The sequence below is a fragment of the Sceloporus occidentalis genome, unplaced genomic scaffold (assembly GCF_023333645.1).
Source record: "Sceloporus occidentalis isolate IW3139 unplaced genomic scaffold, rSceOcc1.0.p SCAF_10, whole genome shotgun sequence".
NCBI classification, from domain to species: domain Eukaryota; kingdom Metazoa; phylum Chordata; class Lepidosauria; order Squamata; family Phrynosomatidae; genus Sceloporus; species Sceloporus occidentalis.
This window is the reverse complement of record NW_028316990.1, coordinates 23,620,273-23,641,722: the sequence shown is the minus strand read 5'-3', so window position 1 is coordinate 23,641,722 and position 21,450 is coordinate 23,620,273. Positions and strand designations below refer to the sequence as shown.

Here is a 21,450-nt window from a genome sequence, read left to right as displayed (position 1 = left end):
AAGATAATGGGAGTGAGAGGGATTGGGGGGGGAGAGAGAAGAAAAAGCCCCCCACAGACTCTGTGGGGATTGGCTGCCTCTGTTGTATGGCATCCAATGTTTGCCTAGCAAAGCCATGAGACTTTAAGCGTAGCAAGGAAAGAGGGGGGCCTTCTTAGAAACTGGGGAGGGGGACAGATGCTATTTTTAGCTTCCTGGGTGCATGCACCCCTGGCATAGACAGCTCTGGGGGTTAGCATCAGGCCCTTTGCAGCATGAGTCTGTTGTTGATTCCCATCCCTGCAAGATTGCTTTGTGCATGTATATCTCTTCCTCCATCTCTTCCTTTCCTAGACCTCGCAGGCAGCTAGGAAAGACAAGTGGGATTTGTCCCTTTGGCTTCTGGAGAAGGAGACCCTCCCTTTAGAAAGATCCCTGCAATTGGACCGCTGCTGCAGCATCAGGACCAGAATGAGCTAAAAAGGATGCAGGGAACTCAGCATCACCATCCCTACCGCATCCCTTGGCTGGCAGGCCTCCTTGTGCCCAAGCTGGGCTTGCTTTCTTTGCCTTGCCAAGCCTTCTCCAGCCTGGGTGGGCATGGCTGTGTCAGCGGCTGTCTTCCAGCTTAAATCCAATCAGGTGGTGATGCAAGCCGAGGATGCTCCTGCTCAAACCGGTAGATAATCCGCCTCTGGTCAGCAGCTGCTGGGCCATGAGAAAGGGATCACTGGGGCTGAGCCGCATTCTGGACCCAAAGGAGGAGAAGTCCAGATCTGGCACCTGAAGGAAGGAGATTTTGCATGCAAAAATTGGTAAGTGTGATGAAAATGGTGGCAATGATATGTGTGGGTCTCCCCATAGCATTCTAACTTAGGGAGGATAATGGGGGGGCTAGGCCGTGCATTTGGGGGACTTGTGAAAAAGAAATGCAAAAGAGAGTAACTTTTTGTTGGACTGTCTGCTGCAGAGGGGGAAATGGAACATGTACAGACAGCAATTTGGAATTAGGAGGCAGAGACCAATAGATATAGATAAGATATAGATAAGAAGGAGAGACAGGCAACCAGATTGACAGATAGACATCGATGTTGATTTTACCCCAGGACAGGTTTCTCTTCAATTATTAGGATCTTCATTAAGACAGATAGTTAACCCATTTGGTAGTAGAAAGGCATAGAATATATTCATTCCATAAAATGCCTGGTGCAGAATAGATACCAGAATAGATACCAGAAAAGATACTTCTGTCTTGTGGATTCTGGGTGTTATTGTATTTTGCTATGTGGCCAACAGGGATATGTTTTATGGTGCAAAATAGGAAAGACAGGAAAAGAGGCAGGATTTTATTTCTCATTGCTGTGGTTTTCCCCCTCAGAACAGATGGAAAGAAGCCTGAGCCGAAAGAGACCTTCCAATCCAGGCCCTCAGCTTCCGACTCCGTAGAAGGAGAGCTTTTCGCTTGGACTTGGGTCTGCGGTCTTCACTGTTTGCAAGGTTGTCTGCTTTGTTTGTTTGTGTGTGTATGTGTGCGTGTGTTAGTGTCGCATACAGTGTTCAGTGCATCACTTCCATCCAGGACACAGAAAGCAAGTGAGGAGAGGTGTGCCATTGGTTGAGCTGTTCCACGCAAGAGTCCGAGTGTCCAAGCGTCCAAGTTCAACACACGGTTTTGGGAAGGCCATCTAGAAAAGCCTGTCTCTGACCCAAGGCCATCTCTCTTTGAGAGCCAGGAGGTGAAGAAGGCTGTTTTCAGATGAGGAACCACCCAGAAGGAAGGGACCACCAGGCTTCCTTTCTGCCGAAATATTCCTAGGTAAGTCTGGAGCAAAGCTAGTGTGCTTGCATTGGTGGTGCAGTGGTTGGAGCATTGGACAATGACTCTGGAAGCCAGGGTTCGAATCCCTGCTCAGCCCTGAAAACCCACTGGGGGACATTGGGTGAGTCACACTCTCTCAGCCTCAGAGGAAAGCCAAGCCAAACCCCCTCTGAACAAGTCTTACCCACAATAGGTTTGCCTTAAGTTGGGGACAACTTGACGGCACTCAACAAGTCTTGTATCATTGCTTGTGTGTTGTGTGACTTATGGCAGCCCTAAGGCAACCCTATCAAGGGGTTTTCTTGGAAAGATTTATTCAGAGGAGGCTTGCTTTTGCCATCTTCTGAGGCTGAGAGTGTGTGACTTGTCCAAAGTCACCTACTGGGTTTCATGCCAAGCCAGAAATTGAACCCTGGTCCAACACTCAAACCACTGCATTTACCGTATCATTTTTATCTTCAGTTTCACACACTCAACTTGAAATCGGGACCATTGGGGATTTAGAGATAATGATGGTGGATTATTTATATCCTTCCTTTTCCACAAAACCAGGACTCAAAACAACATACAAATTAAAACTAATATACTACATTAAAACATAATATACTACATGAAAGACTGTAGAATCACTCCTTCTTTTAAAACAAAAAAAATTGCCATAGAATTCCATATTTCAGGTTACTTGTAGTTGCCAGTTTCTTCCAAAAAGAAAAATACTGCCTGCATCTCACAAACACCCACAACATAGCAACAATTAATGAATGCAAGCTGTTTTATCCTTTGCTGTGCATGAGAGGTTTTGAACAGAAATGCAAGCCTGGCGAAGGGTATTTTGCCCACGTTAAATTAGGCTACAGCCTTCGCTGCCAGACATACAGCATATCTTGCTCAAAACTCAGCACAAGTGATACAAATACTGCATAATAACTAGACAGGTTATTTAACATATTTCGTTGCTGCTTGCAGTAGGATAATGCCATCTGAACCTGAACATCTGGGCCTTTGAGAAATCCCATTTGCAGGGTGTCACTTACCTATGACATCTGTTAAATTGGACAAACGGTATTTATTTTGGTGACACACATCTGGGATTAGGAAGGATATTTTTGCGCACCCTCATCCCTTCTTACCACCGATTCTTTTCTCCTTCTGTCATTCCTCTCTCCTCCCTCTTGTGAAACATCAATATATGGCAAACTCCTTGGGGCAGGGATCGACCCCAACCCTTTAAAACAACAGATAAACTGATGAAAGGGTGTCTATAACAAAAACCTAGGTTTGGAGATCAGTGGCTTCTGGTAGCTCCAGGTCAGTGGGGCAGTGAATCCACTCCAGGTTTTCATCAAGGAGCACTCCAAACACCTATATCACTATGGACAGCTCTTTTAAACCTAGTGAAAACCTGGCATGGATTCAATGCACTACTGACACAACAATTCACCCTGTTAAAGTGAATCTGAGCCAGTATTTTTGGGCATTTTCCCATTGGCTTATAATGTAATAGGCAAACTGGCAAGAGTCAAATTGCAGCACTGAAACTGCAAAACCAGAATTTAAATTTCTACAGCCTTTCCATCTACAAATGAGCATGAAGGGTCTGGAAGCCATGTCCTATGAGGAACAACTGAGGGAGCTGGGGGTGTTTAGCCTGGAGAAGAGAAGGTTAAGAGGTGATATGATAGCCCTGTTTAAATATTTGAAGGGATGTCATCCTGAGAAGGGAGCAAGTTTGTTTTCTGCTGCTCCAGAGAACAGGACACAAAACAATAGATGCAAGCTCCAGGAAAAGAGATTCCAGCTCAACATTAGGAAGAACTTCCTGACAGTAAGAATTGTTCGACAGTGGAACACACTCCTTCCTCAGAGATTATAATGGAGTCTCCCTCCTTGGAGGTCTTTAAACAGAGGCTGGATGGACATCTGTCGGGGATGCTTTGATTTGGATTTCCTGCATGGCAGAATGGGATTGGACTGGATGACCCTTGCGGTCTCTTCCAACTCTATTATTCTATGATTCTGTGAACTCCTGCATGCAGCCTACCATGTTGATAATATAATCCAGGTAGTCTTTTTGCTACGTAAATATAATTGCCAATATAATCCAAGATACAATTTCTGTTTATTGGCTGATCTTCTGAGTATCGATGCAACATCAAAATAAAACCTGAATCCTATCAATTATTCTCAGTTAGGGCTTGTGTTTATTTTAATGTAGGATATTAGATTTAATCTGTTTGTTGTCTTGAATCCCAGTCGACCTCATGTATAAAACAAGGACAGGTTTTGGGGTCAAAATTATGGATTTGGATATGACCCATGGATAAGTCTAGGGTAATGTAACCAAGGATCTATGAAGCAAAAGAAAACAAATGCCAAAGAACTTGCAAAATTCCAGCAAGAATGCTGGATGGATGAGAGAGTAGAAGGCATCAGTGCTTCCAGGACACTATATATATATATATATATATATATATATATATATATATATATGTATATGAGTTAAAGTTCAGTACTTGCATTAACCCATGGATAAGTCGACTCAGATTTCTTGGGTCAATTTTTTGACTAAAATTTCTAGACATATACATGAGTATATATAGTAGTCTCAAAGGTGCTACAAGATCCCTCTACGTTTCCTAGGGCATAGAAAAGGTTGGAAGCCACTGATCCACTGATCTGTTCCAATCTCCTCTTGTGCAGGAATCCACTGCAAAAGCATCCCAGAGAGACATCGTCCATGAGTGCTATTGCTCTTGCATAGCGGCTCTGAGAAGGCCGACAGGCAGCAGGCAGAGCTCTCAGTCCTGTACAATGGAAGCCCCCATGCCCTCTGGATGCTGCCAATCCCAATTAGGCCAGCCATTCATCCCAGGGAGATTTCTAGAGCGCTTGCATCCCTCTGCATGGAGCGGAATTTATTATCTGTGGCAGGTGAAGCACCTTGTGAATGTTTATTAAGCCAGAGCCCTCTGCCACTTCTTCCTCTGCAGTGTGCAACCCAGTGCATGAGCAATAATAGCGATAGATCATTGGTAATGTGAGGTCTGACAGCATGCAAGGGGCCAAAGGTTGTTCATTTAAAAGCTCAACCTTTTCTTCATCTTCTTCTGTATCCTCACCCTCCTAAAAGTTCTCCAAACCTGGCATCACCTACAATGCAATTTGGCCCAGTAATCAATCATGGAGCGCTCTGAGGGTCTCTTGTCAGCTTTGCAGGGAATTTCGGTGCTAAAAATTCTTAGCAGCCGTCTCCGTCCAGCTGCATGGTCTGGAGTTTACTTTCTAAAAAGGAGAGCCGTTTGGGACCTAAAGTCGATGATCCAGTTAGCGCATCCTTAGCAGCGGAGCTCCTTTAAGAGGTAGAAGACATCTGTTTATCCCAGCACAAGCTTGCCTCCCTCCCAGTCTCTCTCCAAGCAGCAGGTTAGCTTGCTTTTCTTTCTCAAACAGAAAATGCCAGTGGTGTGTTGGCTTCCTTTCCTCTACCACCTTCCAAAAACCACTTATCCTCTCTCTCTCTCTCTCTCTCTATATATATATATATATATGTGTATATATAAATCCATTAGGCCTACAATAAAGATGTTGCTTTAGTTCATGGCTTCAGAGCTTCCTGGACTGATGCCTTCTTGTGGTCTTCTGCAGGAATCTGGTAGAGAGAACGGAGTTTTGTAAGAGAGAAAGCCCTTTCTTTAGGGTAGTCTATAGCAATAAGCCCCATTTCTCAGTCTATATGGGGCAGTATGGGATTTTGGGGTCCTGACCTTATCTACCTTTGTAGGAAGGTTTCATCAGATCAATTTTGAGTGCTTTTGCAAAACGGTGTCTAAAGCTACATTTCCCCAACAAATTCAAGCAGATAACCATGGCTGCATCTGCAATCGATGGAGTCCAACCATCTTTAATGGGGTCTCCCTCTTTTCCTGCTGCCTTCTACCTTACCAAGCATTAATGTCCTTTCAAATGAGCTTTGTCTTCTCACGATCTGTCCAAAGTAGTGATGTTGTTGATGTTGCTTGCCTTCAAGTCATTATGGCAACCCTAAGGCAAGCCTCTCAGAGGGTTTTCTTGGCAAGATTTGTTCCGAGGGGTTTGTCTTTGCCTTCCTCTGAGGCTGAGAGTGTGCGACTTGTGCTTCAGGTCAGCCAGTGGGGTTTTGTGGCCGGGCGAAGGGATTCGAACCCTGGTCTCCCTAGTCCAATGCTCAAACCACGACCACCATGCTGGCTCTAAAGACGCTGGCTCTAATAAATCCCCAGTATTGCTGGGAGTGGATGGGAATCCTGCCAACTCAATCAACGTTAACTCTCCTATGCAGAAGTGCCCTTAATCAAGAAGCGACAAGAAAATGTTTTTGTTGGCCGAAGCAACCACAGAAGCAATTGGCATTCAGGAGATAATTAGACGCGGGATTTCCTGAGCTTTTCTGCTGTCATTCATAAGTCACTCCAAAGCAAAGGAGGTCTCTGATGGTTGTAACTCATCTGCCTGATTAAATCCCCAAGAATTATGGCTTAGGTCCAGACTACCCAAAAGCCCCCATCTGACCATATAAGCCTTAAAAACATATCACAATGAGTGGTTGCAAATGAGAACAGAAAAGGGCCTTCTTGGTGGCTGCTCCTAGTTGATGGAAATCTCTCCCAAGAGAGGCTCGCTTGGCCTCCTCCCTGCTCTCCTTTAATTTGCAGGGGGAAAAAACCTCCTTATTAAATAACTCTTTGGTTTTTAACTGTTTGGAACTGTAGGGGTTTTTTTATTGATACGTTCTGTAGATTTCAATATGTTTTGAATGTGTTGTCCGCTGTTATAACGTAATATCTGAACTGCATTACTTGTTTAATGGCAGACACATACTGAGGCTGCTGTGTGTTGTGTGCCTTCAAGTCCTTTCCAACTGCAGCAACCTTAAGGCAAACCTATTAGGGTTTTTTTTGGCAAGAGTTGTCCAGAGGAGGTTTGCCATTGCCTTCTCCTGAGGCTGAGAGCATGTGACTTGTTTGAAGTCACCCAGTGTGTTTCATGGCCAAGCCAGGATTTGAACCCTGGTCTCCAGAGTCATAGTCCAACATTCAAAGCACTACTCTACAATGGCTCCCAAGGAGACATCTACACTGCAGAAATACATAATGCCATTTCACCCCACTTTAACTTCCATGGCTCCATCCTCCAGAATAATGGGATTTGTAGTTATGTGAGGCATCAGCGTTCTTTGAGAGAGAAGGCTAAAGACCTTGTGAAACTGCAAATCCCAGGATTCCATAGGCTGGTGGGACAGCATTTAAAGTGGTGCCAAACGAAGGTCATAGACCAGCTGCATTTCATGCGTTGGCGGATGACTCTGGCATCCTCCATGAATTGATTTACTGCCCCATATTGCCATAACACCAGATAGCAGTGGTCCCTTTTCCCAAGCAAGAAATGTTATTTTATTTTAATTTAATTTTTTGCAAAGTGCCTCGCAACGTCTTTCTGGATGCAGAGAGCTTTCTAAATCTGGACCCTCTTTTACGGTTGGATCGATTGGGCTTTCAGTGAATAACCTCTTGCGAGATGAGGAATACTTTTGGAGTACTTAGAAACTGCACAATGCAGGACATCTGCATTGGTTTGTTTGTAGACTTGGCGTTTATCATGGGTTGCAGTGATGTACCTACAAGGGGAAGGGATGAGGGCAGATAAGAAGTCTACCCACCCCAAAAATAAACATTTCCTTCATTCCTCGGTTTTCTAGCATTGCAGAGAGTGAGGCTGCTGCCACACTGCAGAATTAATCCAGTTTGACACTGCTTTAACTGTCATGGCTCCATGCTATAGGATTTGTATTTGTATTTGTTGCGGCACCAGAATTCTCTGATAGAGAAGCCTCAATATCTCACAAAAGTTCCAGTCCCAGAATTTCATGCCATGGAGCCATGGCAGTTAAAGCGGTGTCAAACTGCATTAATTCTGCAGTGTGGCAGCAACCTAAGACCACAAGCTCTTTGGAGATCATTTTAAGCAACATTTAAAAATAAGATTCCAGCAAGCATTGGCCACACACTTCCAAGCATATCACTGTATGGATGGGCTAGAAAGATGCTTTTAAGAAATAAATAAAAGGTAGCTGAATAAAAGTAAATAAAAGGACTCTAATGGAGCTGATATCCCCCCCACTTACAGTCATAACACAACACTATGGAGTTTATCAGACAAATTGGAAGTATAATCCAATGGCAATATGAACGCCATCATGGGGTTTAACATTATTGGGTGATAGACCGCCACACACAAATTTGGGCAATGGCATGCTATTTTTGGGCACTGGGAAGCCAGTTCAAATGCAATGAGCATTCACGTAATTTCACTAAACTACTGACTGGCCCCACTTTCTTTTCATTCAAAATTAAGAGAAATTCCTCATGTGTGATAAACTCCTATAACACAACTACAACACTACAACCCTGGTAGTACTGCTACAAGCCAAAATAACCAGATTCCACAATGTAATAGTACACACACATACGCCAACATACAGATATATAAAGGGTGTGTGTGTGAGTGACCCCTTAGAAATCTTGGTAGACACTTTCCCTCCCAGCAGTGCAGTGTATTTTTAATTCATTGCGTTTTTCTTAAACCACCTCGAGGGATTTAAAATTAATGTGGTAATGCATGAGTCACTCTTGAGCTTGAAGCGAAGGCCGACTTAAAATCACACACATCCACAGAGCAAACTGGAAAGAAAGGGACCCAACAAACCAAAATACTGAGAAATCAGCAAGCCAGATTATAAAAGAACTGGGTTTGTTTCAGTCCCAAATGCTGGGGGTGTATCATGAACGATTCTATGAAAATTCGTGGTCACAATGCAACGAAGAATTTCATTTTAATATCTGGCATCAGTTTATTTAGAAGGAGCAGGCTAATTAGAAAGGAAGGGTAAATGGAGGAATTAACTGATCATTTGGAGAAGCGGGGTATAAATAAATTTATTATTATTATTATTATTATTAGTTTATTATTTACACACTCAGGAATGCTGGTTTTTGCTTTTGTTGACTTTTGGCAAGATACTTTCACATAATTCTTGTAACTGTGATAAAGCTGATATGAATGTGCTCCATGTGAATCTCTTAACTTGCTCCCTTGTGCCACAATTCTCAGTTATTAATCATGACAACTCTACTTATGCTGCTGTCAGATGGATGCAACTATTGCTCATTGCCCATAAAATTACTTCTGTATGTGTTGCAAAACCTAACGCCTGTGTGTGTTATGAACAGGTTGCAGGCCATTGTGTATTTAGCATAGCTGACAAAGGTTTGTGGGATTGAATTGCTCATCTGTGGGGCTCAAGGTATATTTCTATACCTCTCTTTGGAGGTTGGTGTCTCTCCCGTTCCATCTGTCTAATGCTTTTTTCTGTTTTTGTAGGCTCTGCATCAGTAAGGATGTGAAAGATGGCAGACCATCCTCTAGTTGCTTCAGGTCCTTCTTCAGCAAAGTCTTCTCCTCGCCAGCCGTCTCCTCTGCAGGGAAATGAAGCTCCTGATTCCCCAAAGTTAGCCAGCCCCACAGTAGGTTCTAGAAGAGAAGAGGACTGGGAAAGCGAACATGGGAATGAACTGATCTTTGCCTTAGATGAGGAAGAAGAAGAAGAAGAAGACCTTGAGTCACCAGACAGCTTTTCGCCATGCGAAGAGGAACTCAGGAAGGAGGAAGCCCACCAAACGGAGTCCGCGTTCCATGTGCCATCATCCCCTCTTCCATCTCCACCCGAATCGGGGTTCTCGCCTCCTGTTCCCCTTGTTTCCAACTCCCCCAGTACCTCACCCCAAAAGTCAGCCCTCCTTGTCAACCCACAAGGACCCAAACCATTGATCAACTTGGTCAAGTCCGTTTCCTCGGAAATCGAGGCTCGTGATGGCTCTTCTCTCAAGTCCCAGCCATTGTTGAGTTTGGTCAAGTCCATTTCCACCGAGATTTCACGCCTGGAGCCCGAGGTGACGCCATCGAAATCCGACTCCAAGCTCAACGTCCATCGGTGGCGACAGATCACCCAGCCCAAGGGCAAAAATGGCGACTCGAGGACAGCGCCTTCCTCTCCCAACATTTCCCCTTCGGAGAGCAAAGGCAGCTTCTTCAAAGCTCAGGAAGCCAAATTTGAGGACACCAAAAGGCGTTTCTCGGAAGCCATGCAGGAACCCCTTAGCCGGCTCAGCAAAATCATGGGGGAGGAGAACCTGTCGCCAAAACACAAAATGCACCTTTCTGGCAACCATGCCCATGACACATGCAAGGAGCCTGCCATTTTGGAGGCCAAGACGGAGCTCTCCAATTCTGAGACTGACCAGCATGGTGCCATTTTAAGCCATTCATGTAGGAAAGGGCAAACGGAAGATTCTCACCCTGCAGAAAAGAAGTGGCGTCCCTCCTCGAACTGCCGGTATGAAATTTGCTCCTATGAGGACGTCATCCAGGTGGTGGAGATGGGTCAGGACAAGAGCGGAGGTGCCGAGGAAATCCGGATGATTCAGCCTCTGGACATCCTCCGTCCCCCCAAATCGTGCAGCTCTGTGCCAAGTAAAGCCCTCGCCTGCATTGCCATCTTGGCCTATAACTACTTTGTCCTGCCTTTGCCCCCTTACATTTCCGGCCTCTGCCTCGGCTTGGCGTGTGGGTTCATTTTGGGCCTCCTGATCATTCTGCTGCTGGTGCCAAAGCGTCCCCTTTCTCCACTGAAAATGAAGACCCCAGAGGACAATCTGACGCTGGACCCGCTGCATCAGCAGACAAGGGAACCCAACATGCTTAAGGTAGGAGGAGAGCTGATTTGGAGCAACAACACATGGAATCTAAAAACAAATATTTTCCCCCTTCTTCTCAAGAATTATTTTTAGAAACACATTTATCTGGGTGCACTTAATCCACTTAAACTAAAGCATGGATTAAGGTTAATTTTAGGATGGCAGCCCTAAAACAAATGCATGATTTCATGCCACAAAAGTATTTCTTTCCAGGGATGGATGAACCAAATGTACACCTATGATCCGGAGATCTACCACCCGTCTCTCACCCATTCCGTGTTCGTCACCTTGGAAGACTCCACCATGAAGTTCTCCTACCCCAAGAATAACATCCCTCGACGGGCCACCTTTGAGGAACAAATATCTGAGGCAGTTTTTGTGAATCACCGGCATTATGAGATAAGCGGTGCCAAGGTAGGTCCCTGGGATAGGGAAACCATGGAAGTCACATGCTCTCAGCCCCAGAAAACCTTACGGTCACTATGTTGGAAACGATTTGAAGGCACTCAACAAGAATGACTTAAAGATCTCAGCTTTTGGCCCCAAGATAGCAACCCTTTCCAGCATGATCCTATGGCCATTTTGATCTCACTTCTTCTCTTTGGTATTCCAGGTCTTCCTAGTCCCACCTGGTCTGGCCCGGAAGAGGATGTGGAACAAGAAATACCCCATCTGCATTCTCTTCCCAGACCAACTTGACCAAAGCAGCAAAGGGATTGGAGACCAAGACCCAGACCATCAGAGAGAGAAGAGTACAAAGAAGAGGGTGGCTCCAGGCCAAGAGACCCCCATGAAGCATCCGGCCGAAAACCAGGAAAGGACACTTTACCTGTTTGGCCGCACCGGACGGGATAAGGAGGAATGGTTCCAGCATCTCGCCAGGGCTTCCCGGGTAGAGAGTAGTGAGCCCCACAATGCCAACCTAAGTGAACTCCGGTCAGGTAAAAAGCAAATGCTGCAAAAATGCAAAAGGAGCAAGAGGGAGAGAAAAGCAGAATGGGCAAAATTGTGCTCTTTCTTTAGTCAGCTCTGGTAAAAGCAAACAGCTGCAGCTTCTCCCAGCTTGTATGTTCTTCCCCATTAATAACTTTTGCCATACTCTGATGTTTCTTGGCCACATGTGTCCCAGTTTTCATCTTCATATGTTGGAGGGTATGAGGAAGTCATGAGACAGGACTGGCCGTTGTATGTCTATGCAAGAAGCTTAGAAATCAGATTCATGGGAGACAGAGAGGTGATAAAAAGGTCAATTTTCAGCTTTCTGGGATGGGGACAGAGCTGATGGTTTTTCTCTCCAGGTCAACCTACTAATTTTCTCTTGGGCAGGTTTAAACCAGCTGAGCCCATCGGAGAGGGGGACCTACAGTGACAGCAGCAGCCGAGGCAGTACAGAAGACCTCCTCTCTGTGGTCAAGCCTAAAGACCTAGTGGTCAATGTCCGAGAGAAGCTCCTCTTGGATTATGACACGTACATGTCCCAAATCGTCCCTCTGGGGAATGACTCCAGCCCACCTGAGAGCCCTTGCCTCAGCCCAGCAAGCAGCCCGCCCCCCAAAAAGGTGAGGAAGCCTGGATTTAATTGAAACTAGTTTGGATGAGCACAACTGGAGAACTACCTCTTCAAGTCGAAGATGATGACTTCCAAACAGGGACAGTGATCAATTGCTTTCTCCTTTTTGTTCTTTGCAGATCCATGGGGATGCAAACACGGCTGGCGAACCACACACGGCTTGGGTCAACGCGGTGCTCGGCCGGATGTTTTGGGACTTCCTAAGGGAAAAATATTGGGCCGACCAAGTTTCAAACAAGATCCAGAAGAAACTGGGCAGAATCAAGGTCAGAAAGAGGGACCCTACGTTTCACTTCCACATCCAGTCTCATACTGGTGGAACTGGCCAAAGGCTGCTTCTTGGAGGTTAACTGGACACTATTGCCCAGGAAAGAGACACAGAAACCAACCTACATCATTGGCATCAGCCCCCCCCCCCCCCAAAAAAAAAATGAAGCAAAGGCAAACAGCCTGTGCTCACAACCCAGATATCTTCTTGCTATGATTTCTTGTGGAGAGCAACAAACGGGATGTTTGTTTATCTATTTATGTTGGTTTCATGCATTCCCAACAAAATAGATAAGACCTTTTCTCCTAATGGCTAGGTAGCAAATACCTTGCTTTCTTTGGTTTTGGTTACTGCTAACTTATTTGTGCTTTCTTCTCATCTTTCGTTGGGTCTTATCCAGCTGCCATACTTCATGAATGAACTCACGCTCACAGAGCTGGATATGGGGGCTTCCATCCCGCACATACTTAGTGCATCAAGCCCAACAGTGGATAATCGAGGTAAATAAATAAATAAAGTTGTGACAGTGTGATCTTCTTCACCAGGTTTCTTGCAAAATGGTGCATCTGTTTCGTTGTTCCCCTGGCACTGAATCTGATTGGAGTTTAGCCAATACATCCCAGCAGCCACATGATGTTATGTTTGACTTTTTCTCTATGCTGCAGGGCTTTGGGTGGACATGGAAGTGACCTACAGTGGATCTCTGCAGATGACCCTGGAGACAAAGATGAACTTGTACAAACTGGGCAAAGAAGCCGTGGGAGAGGAGAGCGGGAAGACAGACAACGGCAAGGAAGGGTAAGACCTTTTACGTGCCTCTCTTAGCATCTGCATGCAGAGATTACCCTTTTGGGGGCTTGAAATAACGTCCTTCCACACAGGTAGAAATTCAGCTGCTCTTGTGCTTCTCAGTCTTTGCCCCCTGGAAAGGCTGTCCAGTGGGAAAGCCCTCCATCTTAACATTTGCCATCTGTAAAATGGAATACATGATTTCTACAATACCTCTCAATACTTAATTTTCACCACAATATATCATAGCTTAACTTTTTGTACATGGAGGAACTTGCCTACTGGAATTGCATGCTCTGAAAGCACCTTTATTCATTGTTACTTTTTGCTTACATGATTGGAAATCAATGTTAGATTACTCCGTTCTACCCTAGAGTGCACCTACACTGTATAAATAATCCAATTTGACACCACTTTTAAGTGCTGTAGCTCCATCCTATGGAATCCAGGGATTTGTAGTTTTGCAAGGTCCTTAGCTTTCTCTGCCCAAAAAGTGCTGGTGCCTCACCAAACTACAAATACCAGAATTATTATTATTATTATGTTTATGTTTATGTTTATTTATATCCTGCCTTCCTCCCAGTACAGGGACTTCCATATGATGGAGCCATGGTAGTTAAAGCTATGTCAAACTGCATTATTTCTACAGTCTAGATGCACCCTTAGTCTCAGTCTCTCCGTTTCATCGTGGGTGACTTACTTAACAAGATTGCAGTTAGATAATATATGTAAAACATTCATAGAAATATTTGATCAGCATCAGCATCACCTTCACCTTCATCATCATCATCATCTCTTTTTCCTTCTCCTTCCTCTCCATAACAGAACTTGTCAATACATGCAATATTTGTTCCTTTTAGACCACACAATATTTTCACTTTGTCCCATTCCCCATCTTTTAGCAGGTACTAGAATTTGATTTTTATCTTTTAATTGCAGAACTCAGAAATCCTAGCTTCCAAAGGGTTTGGCAATATGCAAGTTGTGTGTACGCTACACTTAATATTGAACTTTATGATTTGTTTTTCAACTGGTTTGGGGTGGGTTGCATTAATTCTGAATCGCCCCGCTCTGCATGAGTGTTTCATGTGTCTCTCCACCTTGTAATCATGTGTCCTCCCAAATATTTGTGGTTCCTCCCAGATAAGAGTCCTGGCACAACTGCCCCTGTGCCCATCTGCATGCCAGGCATGTGTGCCAAGTGGCCCAGTCCCAATCTGGAGAGAGTTAACAACCTGCTCTCAATAAATCCTCAATTTAATTGCAAGAGACTTGGAGAGAGAAAAAAAACATGATTTGCATTAGCCTCTTAGGGAACAAGATCAGATTAGACAACTCCATTAATGGGGGCAAAGGATCCCGTCTGTGCTCAGAGAGCCAGGAGTCAGTTAAATTTCAGCCAAATAAGGTAGAAAGAGGAATGACAGGAATGAGAATCAGCCAACCCTGGGCTCAGCCCCATTGCAAGCCCAGAGATAGTGTTGAACCGTCTGTTTCATGAGATTGCTCTTGTTCGTCAGACCAGGAGATCACCAGACAGCTGGAGAATTACTAGTTCTAGGAAAATATCCCTATAATGTAATCAAACGCAAGGATTTTATTTGGCTGGCTGGTATTTGACCTCTGGTTTGTGTTTTGCAGAAATGGCTTGCGAGGGATATTATCTCATGATTTCATGACTGGTTTATAGTGAGTGGGTGTGTATTTTTTTCCAAGGAATGGTGGTGTCACTTTCACTACTCCTTCTTCTTTTTCACGCTGGCATTTGCAAAATAAATTAAGGTCCTGAACACAGTTTTACACTCTCAGGCCCAGAAAACCCCATCATAGGTTTGCCTTAGGGTTGCCATAAGTTGGAAATGACTTCAAGGCATTCAACAGCCATTGTTGTGAAGGTTTTTTTGCCATGAGGTGAGCTTTGACTTATGACGAATGAGAGACCTCTAAAAGCCCATTTCATCCATTGCCCTGCTCAGGTCTTGCAAACTCAGGACAGCAGCCATAGCTCCATTGATGGAGTCCTTTCATCTGTATTGCATTCTCCTTGTTTTTCTACTGCCTTCCACTTGGATATTATCTTCTTTTCCAGTGTCATGCTTTTGATGATATGTCTAAATATGATAGCTTCAGGTGATTCATTTTGGTTTCTAGGTAGAGGCAGAGTATTCTAAACTGCTCACAAAAACCCACATTTTAGGAATTCCCAAGATGGAGGGGCCACAGCAGTAAAAGTGGAATCATACCGCTATAAGTGCATAGTGTGAAAAGACTTGGATGCAACTACACTGTAGAAATAATGCAGTTTGGCACCACTTTAATTGCCACAGCTCCGTCTTACAGAATCCTGGGATCTGTAATGTCACAACGCACCAGCACTCTTTGGTTAAAGCCCTGGTGGAACTACAAATCCCAGGATTCCACAGCACTTAAAGTAGTGTCAAGCTGCATTATTTCCACAGTGCAAAGGCACCCCAGGTCTTTTCACACTATGCAATTATAGCAGAATGATTCCACGTTAACTGCCCTGGTCCCTCCATCATGTGGAGGCTCAAACCCAGAGACCTGAGATGTTTTGGGAAGGCAGGATTGCCTCCCTTGTTGCTTATGAGAGCCCTGTTCATCCACTCAGGTTTTGCAAACTCAAGGCAGCAGCCATTAAGAACAGCTTTCTAACAGCTCCCTCCTTACTATGGAGAAATCTTTCTTGATCTCTTCCTGTATGTAGGTCACAGTCACCAGGAGGAATCTTTTTAATCCCAGGGAACGGGCTTTCAGCAAATAACACAGACAGGTCCTGAGACTGGCAACATTGCATGAGGCCAGGTCTCCTTCCAAGTAGGTCTTTGCAAATAGCGGCTACTGCTTAGGGTCACCCATCTCTGTCCTCCTTCTCCTTACAGCATAAAGCCCCGCTTGGTCCTTCTGGCTGACAGCGATGCTGAGTCCTCCAGCGCAGGTTCCTCCGATGAAGAAGATGCCCCACTTGCCACTGAGCCCTGGGGAATCCTGGGGGAGAGGAACACCCCTCTTGGGCCTGAAAGGTAAAGCCATTGGGAAGTTACTTCCTTTGCAAAAAGTACATCCCTTGAATCTCCCTTATCCAAAATTCCAAAATCCAAAAATGCAAAATTGTCCACATAAGTGCCAGAGCCAGCAACACCTTTGCTTTTTGATGGTTTAGTGTTCACAAACTTTGTGTGAACATAACATTTAACATGTAGCAAACAAATATCTGATTGCCGTTCACTGTGGGGCCAGTTGTCAGCCAGATTGTCAAGTCCCTTGTCCCATCATCCACGGGCCTTTGTCATGGCCAAAATATTTTTTAAAATGTTATGTATACATTTACCTTCGAGCTATGTGTATACGAAACAGAAATGAGTTTTGTGCTTAATCCAAAAATTAAAATAATTTATTTTTAAAAAACCCAAAACCCAATGCACTTCTGGTCCCCAGCATTTCAGGTAAGGGAGGCTCAACCTGTAATTGGTTCCCATTATGTAGTGTTCAAAGAAGTAATACATTACAGTGGGTCCTCCACATTTGCTGGAGTTAGGGGCACAAGACCCCAGTGAAAGTGGAAAAAACACAAATTTAAAAAAAAACCACTACATTTTTACCTGTGAGAACAAGGGAGCAGCTTTATGGGGAGCAGCTTCCAAACCAGGACCAAATGTGATCAGGATGTTGTGAAGATATTGCTTATTATCAGAGGGACCACTATGGTCAAAACACATGACCAAGGCTGAACTGAGGTGCATGACATCTCTCGCCCCAGTGAACACCCTGCAACTCCACTCAGACTTTCCACAATATGGGGATCCCATGATAAACATGCATTGATTTGGGCATACAGCCCCTTCCCTCCCTTATTTTGTGAACCTAAGGCTGACCCCCCTCCTTCCGCTCTCCCTTTAGCCATGTTGGGGGCAACAGCACCAGCCGGAAGATCCTGCGCTTCGTGGACAAGATTGCCAAGTCCAAATATTTCCAGAAGGCCACCGAGAATGAGTTTATTAAGAAGAAGATTGAGGAGGTCTCCAACACACCGTTACTGTTGACTGTGGAGGTCCAAGAACTGACAGGGACATTGATGGTGAACATCCCTCCACCTCCGACGGATCGAGTCTGGTAAGAAATGGGAAGGCCATGGCAGGGAAAGCTGATATGTTTTTTGGGGGGAATGGGGGATTCACAAGCCAAAGGTAAGGCTTCATAGAATCCTAGAGTTGGAAAAGACCACAAGGTTAAGAGGTGACCATGATAGCCATGTTTATATGTTTGAAAGGATGTCATATTGAGAATGGAGCAAGCTGGTTTTCTGCTGCTCCAAAGATTAGGACATGGAGTAATGGATTCATACTGCAGGAAAAGAGGCTCCATCTCAACATTAGGAAGAATTTCTTGATGGTAAAAGCTGTTCAACAGTGGAAGATGCCACCTCAGAGTCTGGTGGAGTCTCCTTCTTTGGAGGCTTTTAAGCAGAGGCTGGATGGCCATCTATCACAGGGAGGGCTTGGATTGTGTTTTCTTGCGTGGTTGAATGGGATTGCACTGGATGATCCCTGGGGGTCCCTACCAACTCTATGATTCTATGATACGGTTCTATGATTTTTGCCATACTGGTTTCAGGTACAGCTTCCGGACCCCACCCCAGCTAGACCTGAAGGTCCGCCCAAAGCTAGGGGAGCGGGAGGTCACCTTCATTCACGTCACCGAATGGATAGAGAAGAAGCTTCAGCATGAATTCCAGGTACCTGACCGATGGTAGTGACTTGGTGGTTGTGGGTTGCAAAATTGGGGGCCAACAAGCAAGTCAGCTGGGACCAGTGAGGAAACGGGCCAATCGATAACAAATTAAGGAAATTAATTGCTGCTAGACACACTGAAGGATAGCTCTGTCTGTGACTATTAGCAAGGACTGGGCAGTTTCTGAGCTCATGGTGCAGGAGTTTGAATGTTGGTCTAGGACTCTAGGAGACCAGGGTTCAAATCCCCACATGGCCATGAAAATCCACTAGGTGACCTTGGGTGAGTGACACTATCTATTTCGGTACATGGGTTTTTATCGTCCTTTTTGTTGCTTTATTGTCTCTAGGTAGTGTGGCATAGTGGTTTGAGTGTTGGACTACAACTCTGGAGACCAGGGTTCAATTTCATGCTCAGCCATGAAAACCCACTGGGTGACCTTGGACACGTCATATTCAGAAGGCAATGCCAGACCTCCTTTGAGCAAATCCTGCCAATAAAACCCCATGATAGGTTGCTATAAATTGGAAACAACTTGAAGGAACACAACAACAACAGTTGCTTGTAGATATTAGGGCAAGAGCCTGAGTGGTGTAGTAGTTTGTGCGTTGGATTACTGCATTTTGGAAAAAACCCTCTGAACAAATATTGCCAAAAATAAGCCTCTGTGAAAAGGTCTACCTTAGGGTCACAATAAGTCAGAAATGACTTGAAGGCACACAACAACAGGAACAACAGACATAGGTCAGGTGATATATATTTGTTGTTGTTGTGTGCCTTCAACCTAAGGCGAACCTATCATAGGGCTTTCTTGGCAAAGTTCTCCAAAGGGGTCTTACGGTGGCCATCCTCTGAGGCTAGATAAGTGTTCCATGAATAAATAAATTAAATTAAATCAGCTGGTTCTTCCTTCTTTCCCGCCAGAAAATTTTAGTGATGCCAAACATGGATGACCTGATCTTGCCCCTCATGCACTCTGGTTTGGACTCCCAGCCGGTTTCAGAGGGACTCCCAAAGGATTTCCAAGGAGAAGGGGTGAAGAAATGCTGAGGAGCTGCCCAACATGTGGCTCATCCAGCTTGGGACACTTGCTGGATCCCACCAACAAGGCAATTGAGCAGTGAAAGAACCTGTGTCCAAGTACCAACCATCACCTTCACCTCCTTCTCCTGGTCGCTGTCGTACTGTTTCAGCTCCTTGGTGTGTTGACACAAGATGGGAGATTTCCCCCCTTTGGCCGTTTCACAGGACAACGTTTGCAAAGAGGAGACATCCCAGGTAGAAGAAAGCCATCCTTTTCTCTCACCAAAAGCAAGAATTTGCATAGCATCTCAGTTCACCTTTTACTGAGAGCAAAACAAGACAAACTCCAAATTAAGTCTTGTCGTTGGAGTTCTTATCCAGGTTATGTTTTGGCAATCCATGTTCGGCATCTGTCACTTAAATGCCGGGACCATGAAGTCAAACTGAACCGCGTCTGGAAGAAATGACAAGAGAAGAAGTCTTCTGTGATCAGGTAACGCAGAGCGTGGCTGCTCCCATCCTGGGTCCGTGGGGCATGGAGATCAATACTGGAACTTAAAGCCTGAGGTTTCTAAATAGTTCCTCTCTCTTGCTAGCTACTCTCAGTCCTGAGGCCAGAGAGCTGAAAGTTTAGTTACACCCTGCAACCATAAATAATATACTCTGTGGGCCTCCATGAAACCTCTCCTACTGGGCTTAGCAAAAGGAAGAGAAAGTTTGGAGCCTCTCACAGAACTGCTCCCCCAAGTAGTAAAAGATATTTTTGGTCATAGCACGTGATTTTTCTCACCTATGTATCTTGCATTTGCTGAGGCACACATCTCTGAGGAAATCACACACTGGAAGGAAAACCAAGTTAACCATAGGGAATCCATGTCCCCCTTAATATCTGGTTTGACTCTTTCTGGCCAAACAGAGGGGGAATATTACAGAATATTGAACAAGGGCAATTGGACATTTTTGGAAGGGGCAAAATGGCCATGGGAGAATGTTAAAACTTCCCATCCTGTGGTCTTGATTCAAATACCCTCTCCACATATATTTTCTTAAAATCCCAGGATTTAAAAATGCACTGACAATGCACATCTGGTTTTGACTCTTAAAGTGCCCGATGATAAGAAGCCTTTGCCACAGTATTTGAGGGGCATTTTGGGATGTTAAAGGGTTGTTGGCAATGGGCTTGTCTGCACAATTAAATCCTTGTTCCATTTGGATAGAACATGCAATTCAGAGGAATTTGGGCTTTTTGCAAGGACCGGTGACAAACTTCTCATACTCTGCAAAAGAAGGAATGATGGTTTTTGCCAAAGCATCCGTGAGGATGTGCATTATTGAACATGTGGTCAGCCGCCCCTTTCACATGGATTTGCATGGCTGAGCATTTTTAGCAAGGGGGCTGAACAGATGCTTATTTGCACAGGAAAGTGAAAACAATTAAGCATCAGTGCAAAATTTTGCAATTTGTGCAGAACACTTACATGTAGACTAGCCCAATGTCAGGAAGTTCTTTGAGGGGCTTTCACAAACTCTTTGGTGGCATGTGCTTTATTGCTGCCTGAGATTGAAGACTATTGAAGGAGGCAGCCATAAAATCGCTGCGTTGGGAGGTGACTTAAGTATAATGTATGGGTTCTGCAAGCTTGACCCATATTTTATACTAAAGAACCGAACGACACACGATAGAGAGAGCCATGGCGGCTCTAAAACCCTTCTCTGCTCTGCTGTGGATGAGAGTGACCTACATCCTCTGCCCCATACCTTCACCCCACTCAAATCTAGGATGAATGAATGCAACCGAAGGTGGACTTGAAATGAGGTGGGAGAGCAGCTACTCTGCAGCATGAAGCGGATCGCCATGGTACTGTTTTACCTTCCATGCAATAATAATAATAATAATAATAATAATAGTTTTAAAAATTAACAAAGCAATAGCTATGGGCAAGTTAACAATGATGAACTGGTCAGGTCAACCAAAGGGCTTTGCAAACCTTGACCAATGCTGTGTAAGTCAGAGGCAACCAGAAAGGAGGAAAAATAAAGGTTTGCGTCAATCCCTGGGGTGTCTTTGCATTTGTCGCCCCTTCTTTTTCAAATACAACTTTGCTTCTTTTCTGTGGGAGAATCCAAAGTATTGGATTCATTCATCCAAGGGTCTCTTCCATCTTAGGGCACTTTTTACACCACACAGTCAAATTCCTTGTAAATAAACATTAATCCTCTTCATGGTGTCTTCCAAATGAATGGTTGAGAAGAATTTTCGTGCAACCTCTGTTGTTCTGACAGACATTAAATTTTGTAGGTTTCTCTCTGAGAATCCAGGAACAGTTTCATGCCCTTGAAAGGTTTAAATCTGCAGTGTATATTATTAAAATTAGGAATATAAATTCCAGCTCATTCCAATGATGGAGTGGTGAATCTGAGTCAGGTTTAGTAAAAACTTAAATGGAGTGATCCAGACTTATAG

The 21,450-nt window shown here is 44.6% G+C and overlaps 1 protein-coding gene across 3 annotated transcripts; it reads left to right on the top strand.

The window, feature by feature from the left end:
* The first annotated feature begins 238 nt into the window (after window positions 1-238).
* On the top strand, window positions 239-21,159 carry LOC149306207 (testis-expressed protein 2-like). 3 transcript variants are annotated; one of them, XM_089540092.1, is made up of 13 exons: window positions 239-794; window positions 1,358-1,476; window positions 9,215-10,596; window positions 10,801-11,001; window positions 11,201-11,528; window positions 11,914-12,146; window positions 12,277-12,423; window positions 12,826-12,925; window positions 13,091-13,223; window positions 16,115-16,255; window positions 17,133-17,345; window positions 17,847-17,967; window positions 18,888-21,159. In XM_089540092.1, exons 3-13 carry the CDS (start codon window positions 9,241-9,243, stop codon window positions 19,011-19,013), a joined length of 3,099 nt encoding a protein of 1,032 aa, XP_089396218.1. In that variant the 5' UTR covers window positions 239-794; window positions 1,358-1,476; window positions 9,215-9,240; the 3' UTR covers window positions 19,014-21,159. The 3 variants fall into 3 exon arrangements, with proteins under 3 accessions (XP_089396218.1, XP_089396219.1, XP_089396217.1); XM_089540091.1 differs by having other exon boundaries at window positions 240-794; window positions 1,358-1,795; XM_089540093.1 differs by lacking the exon at window positions 17,847-17,967 and having other exon boundaries at window positions 1,358-1,795; window positions 18,888-18,948.
* The last annotated feature ends 291 nt before the right edge of the window (window positions 21,160-21,450 follow it).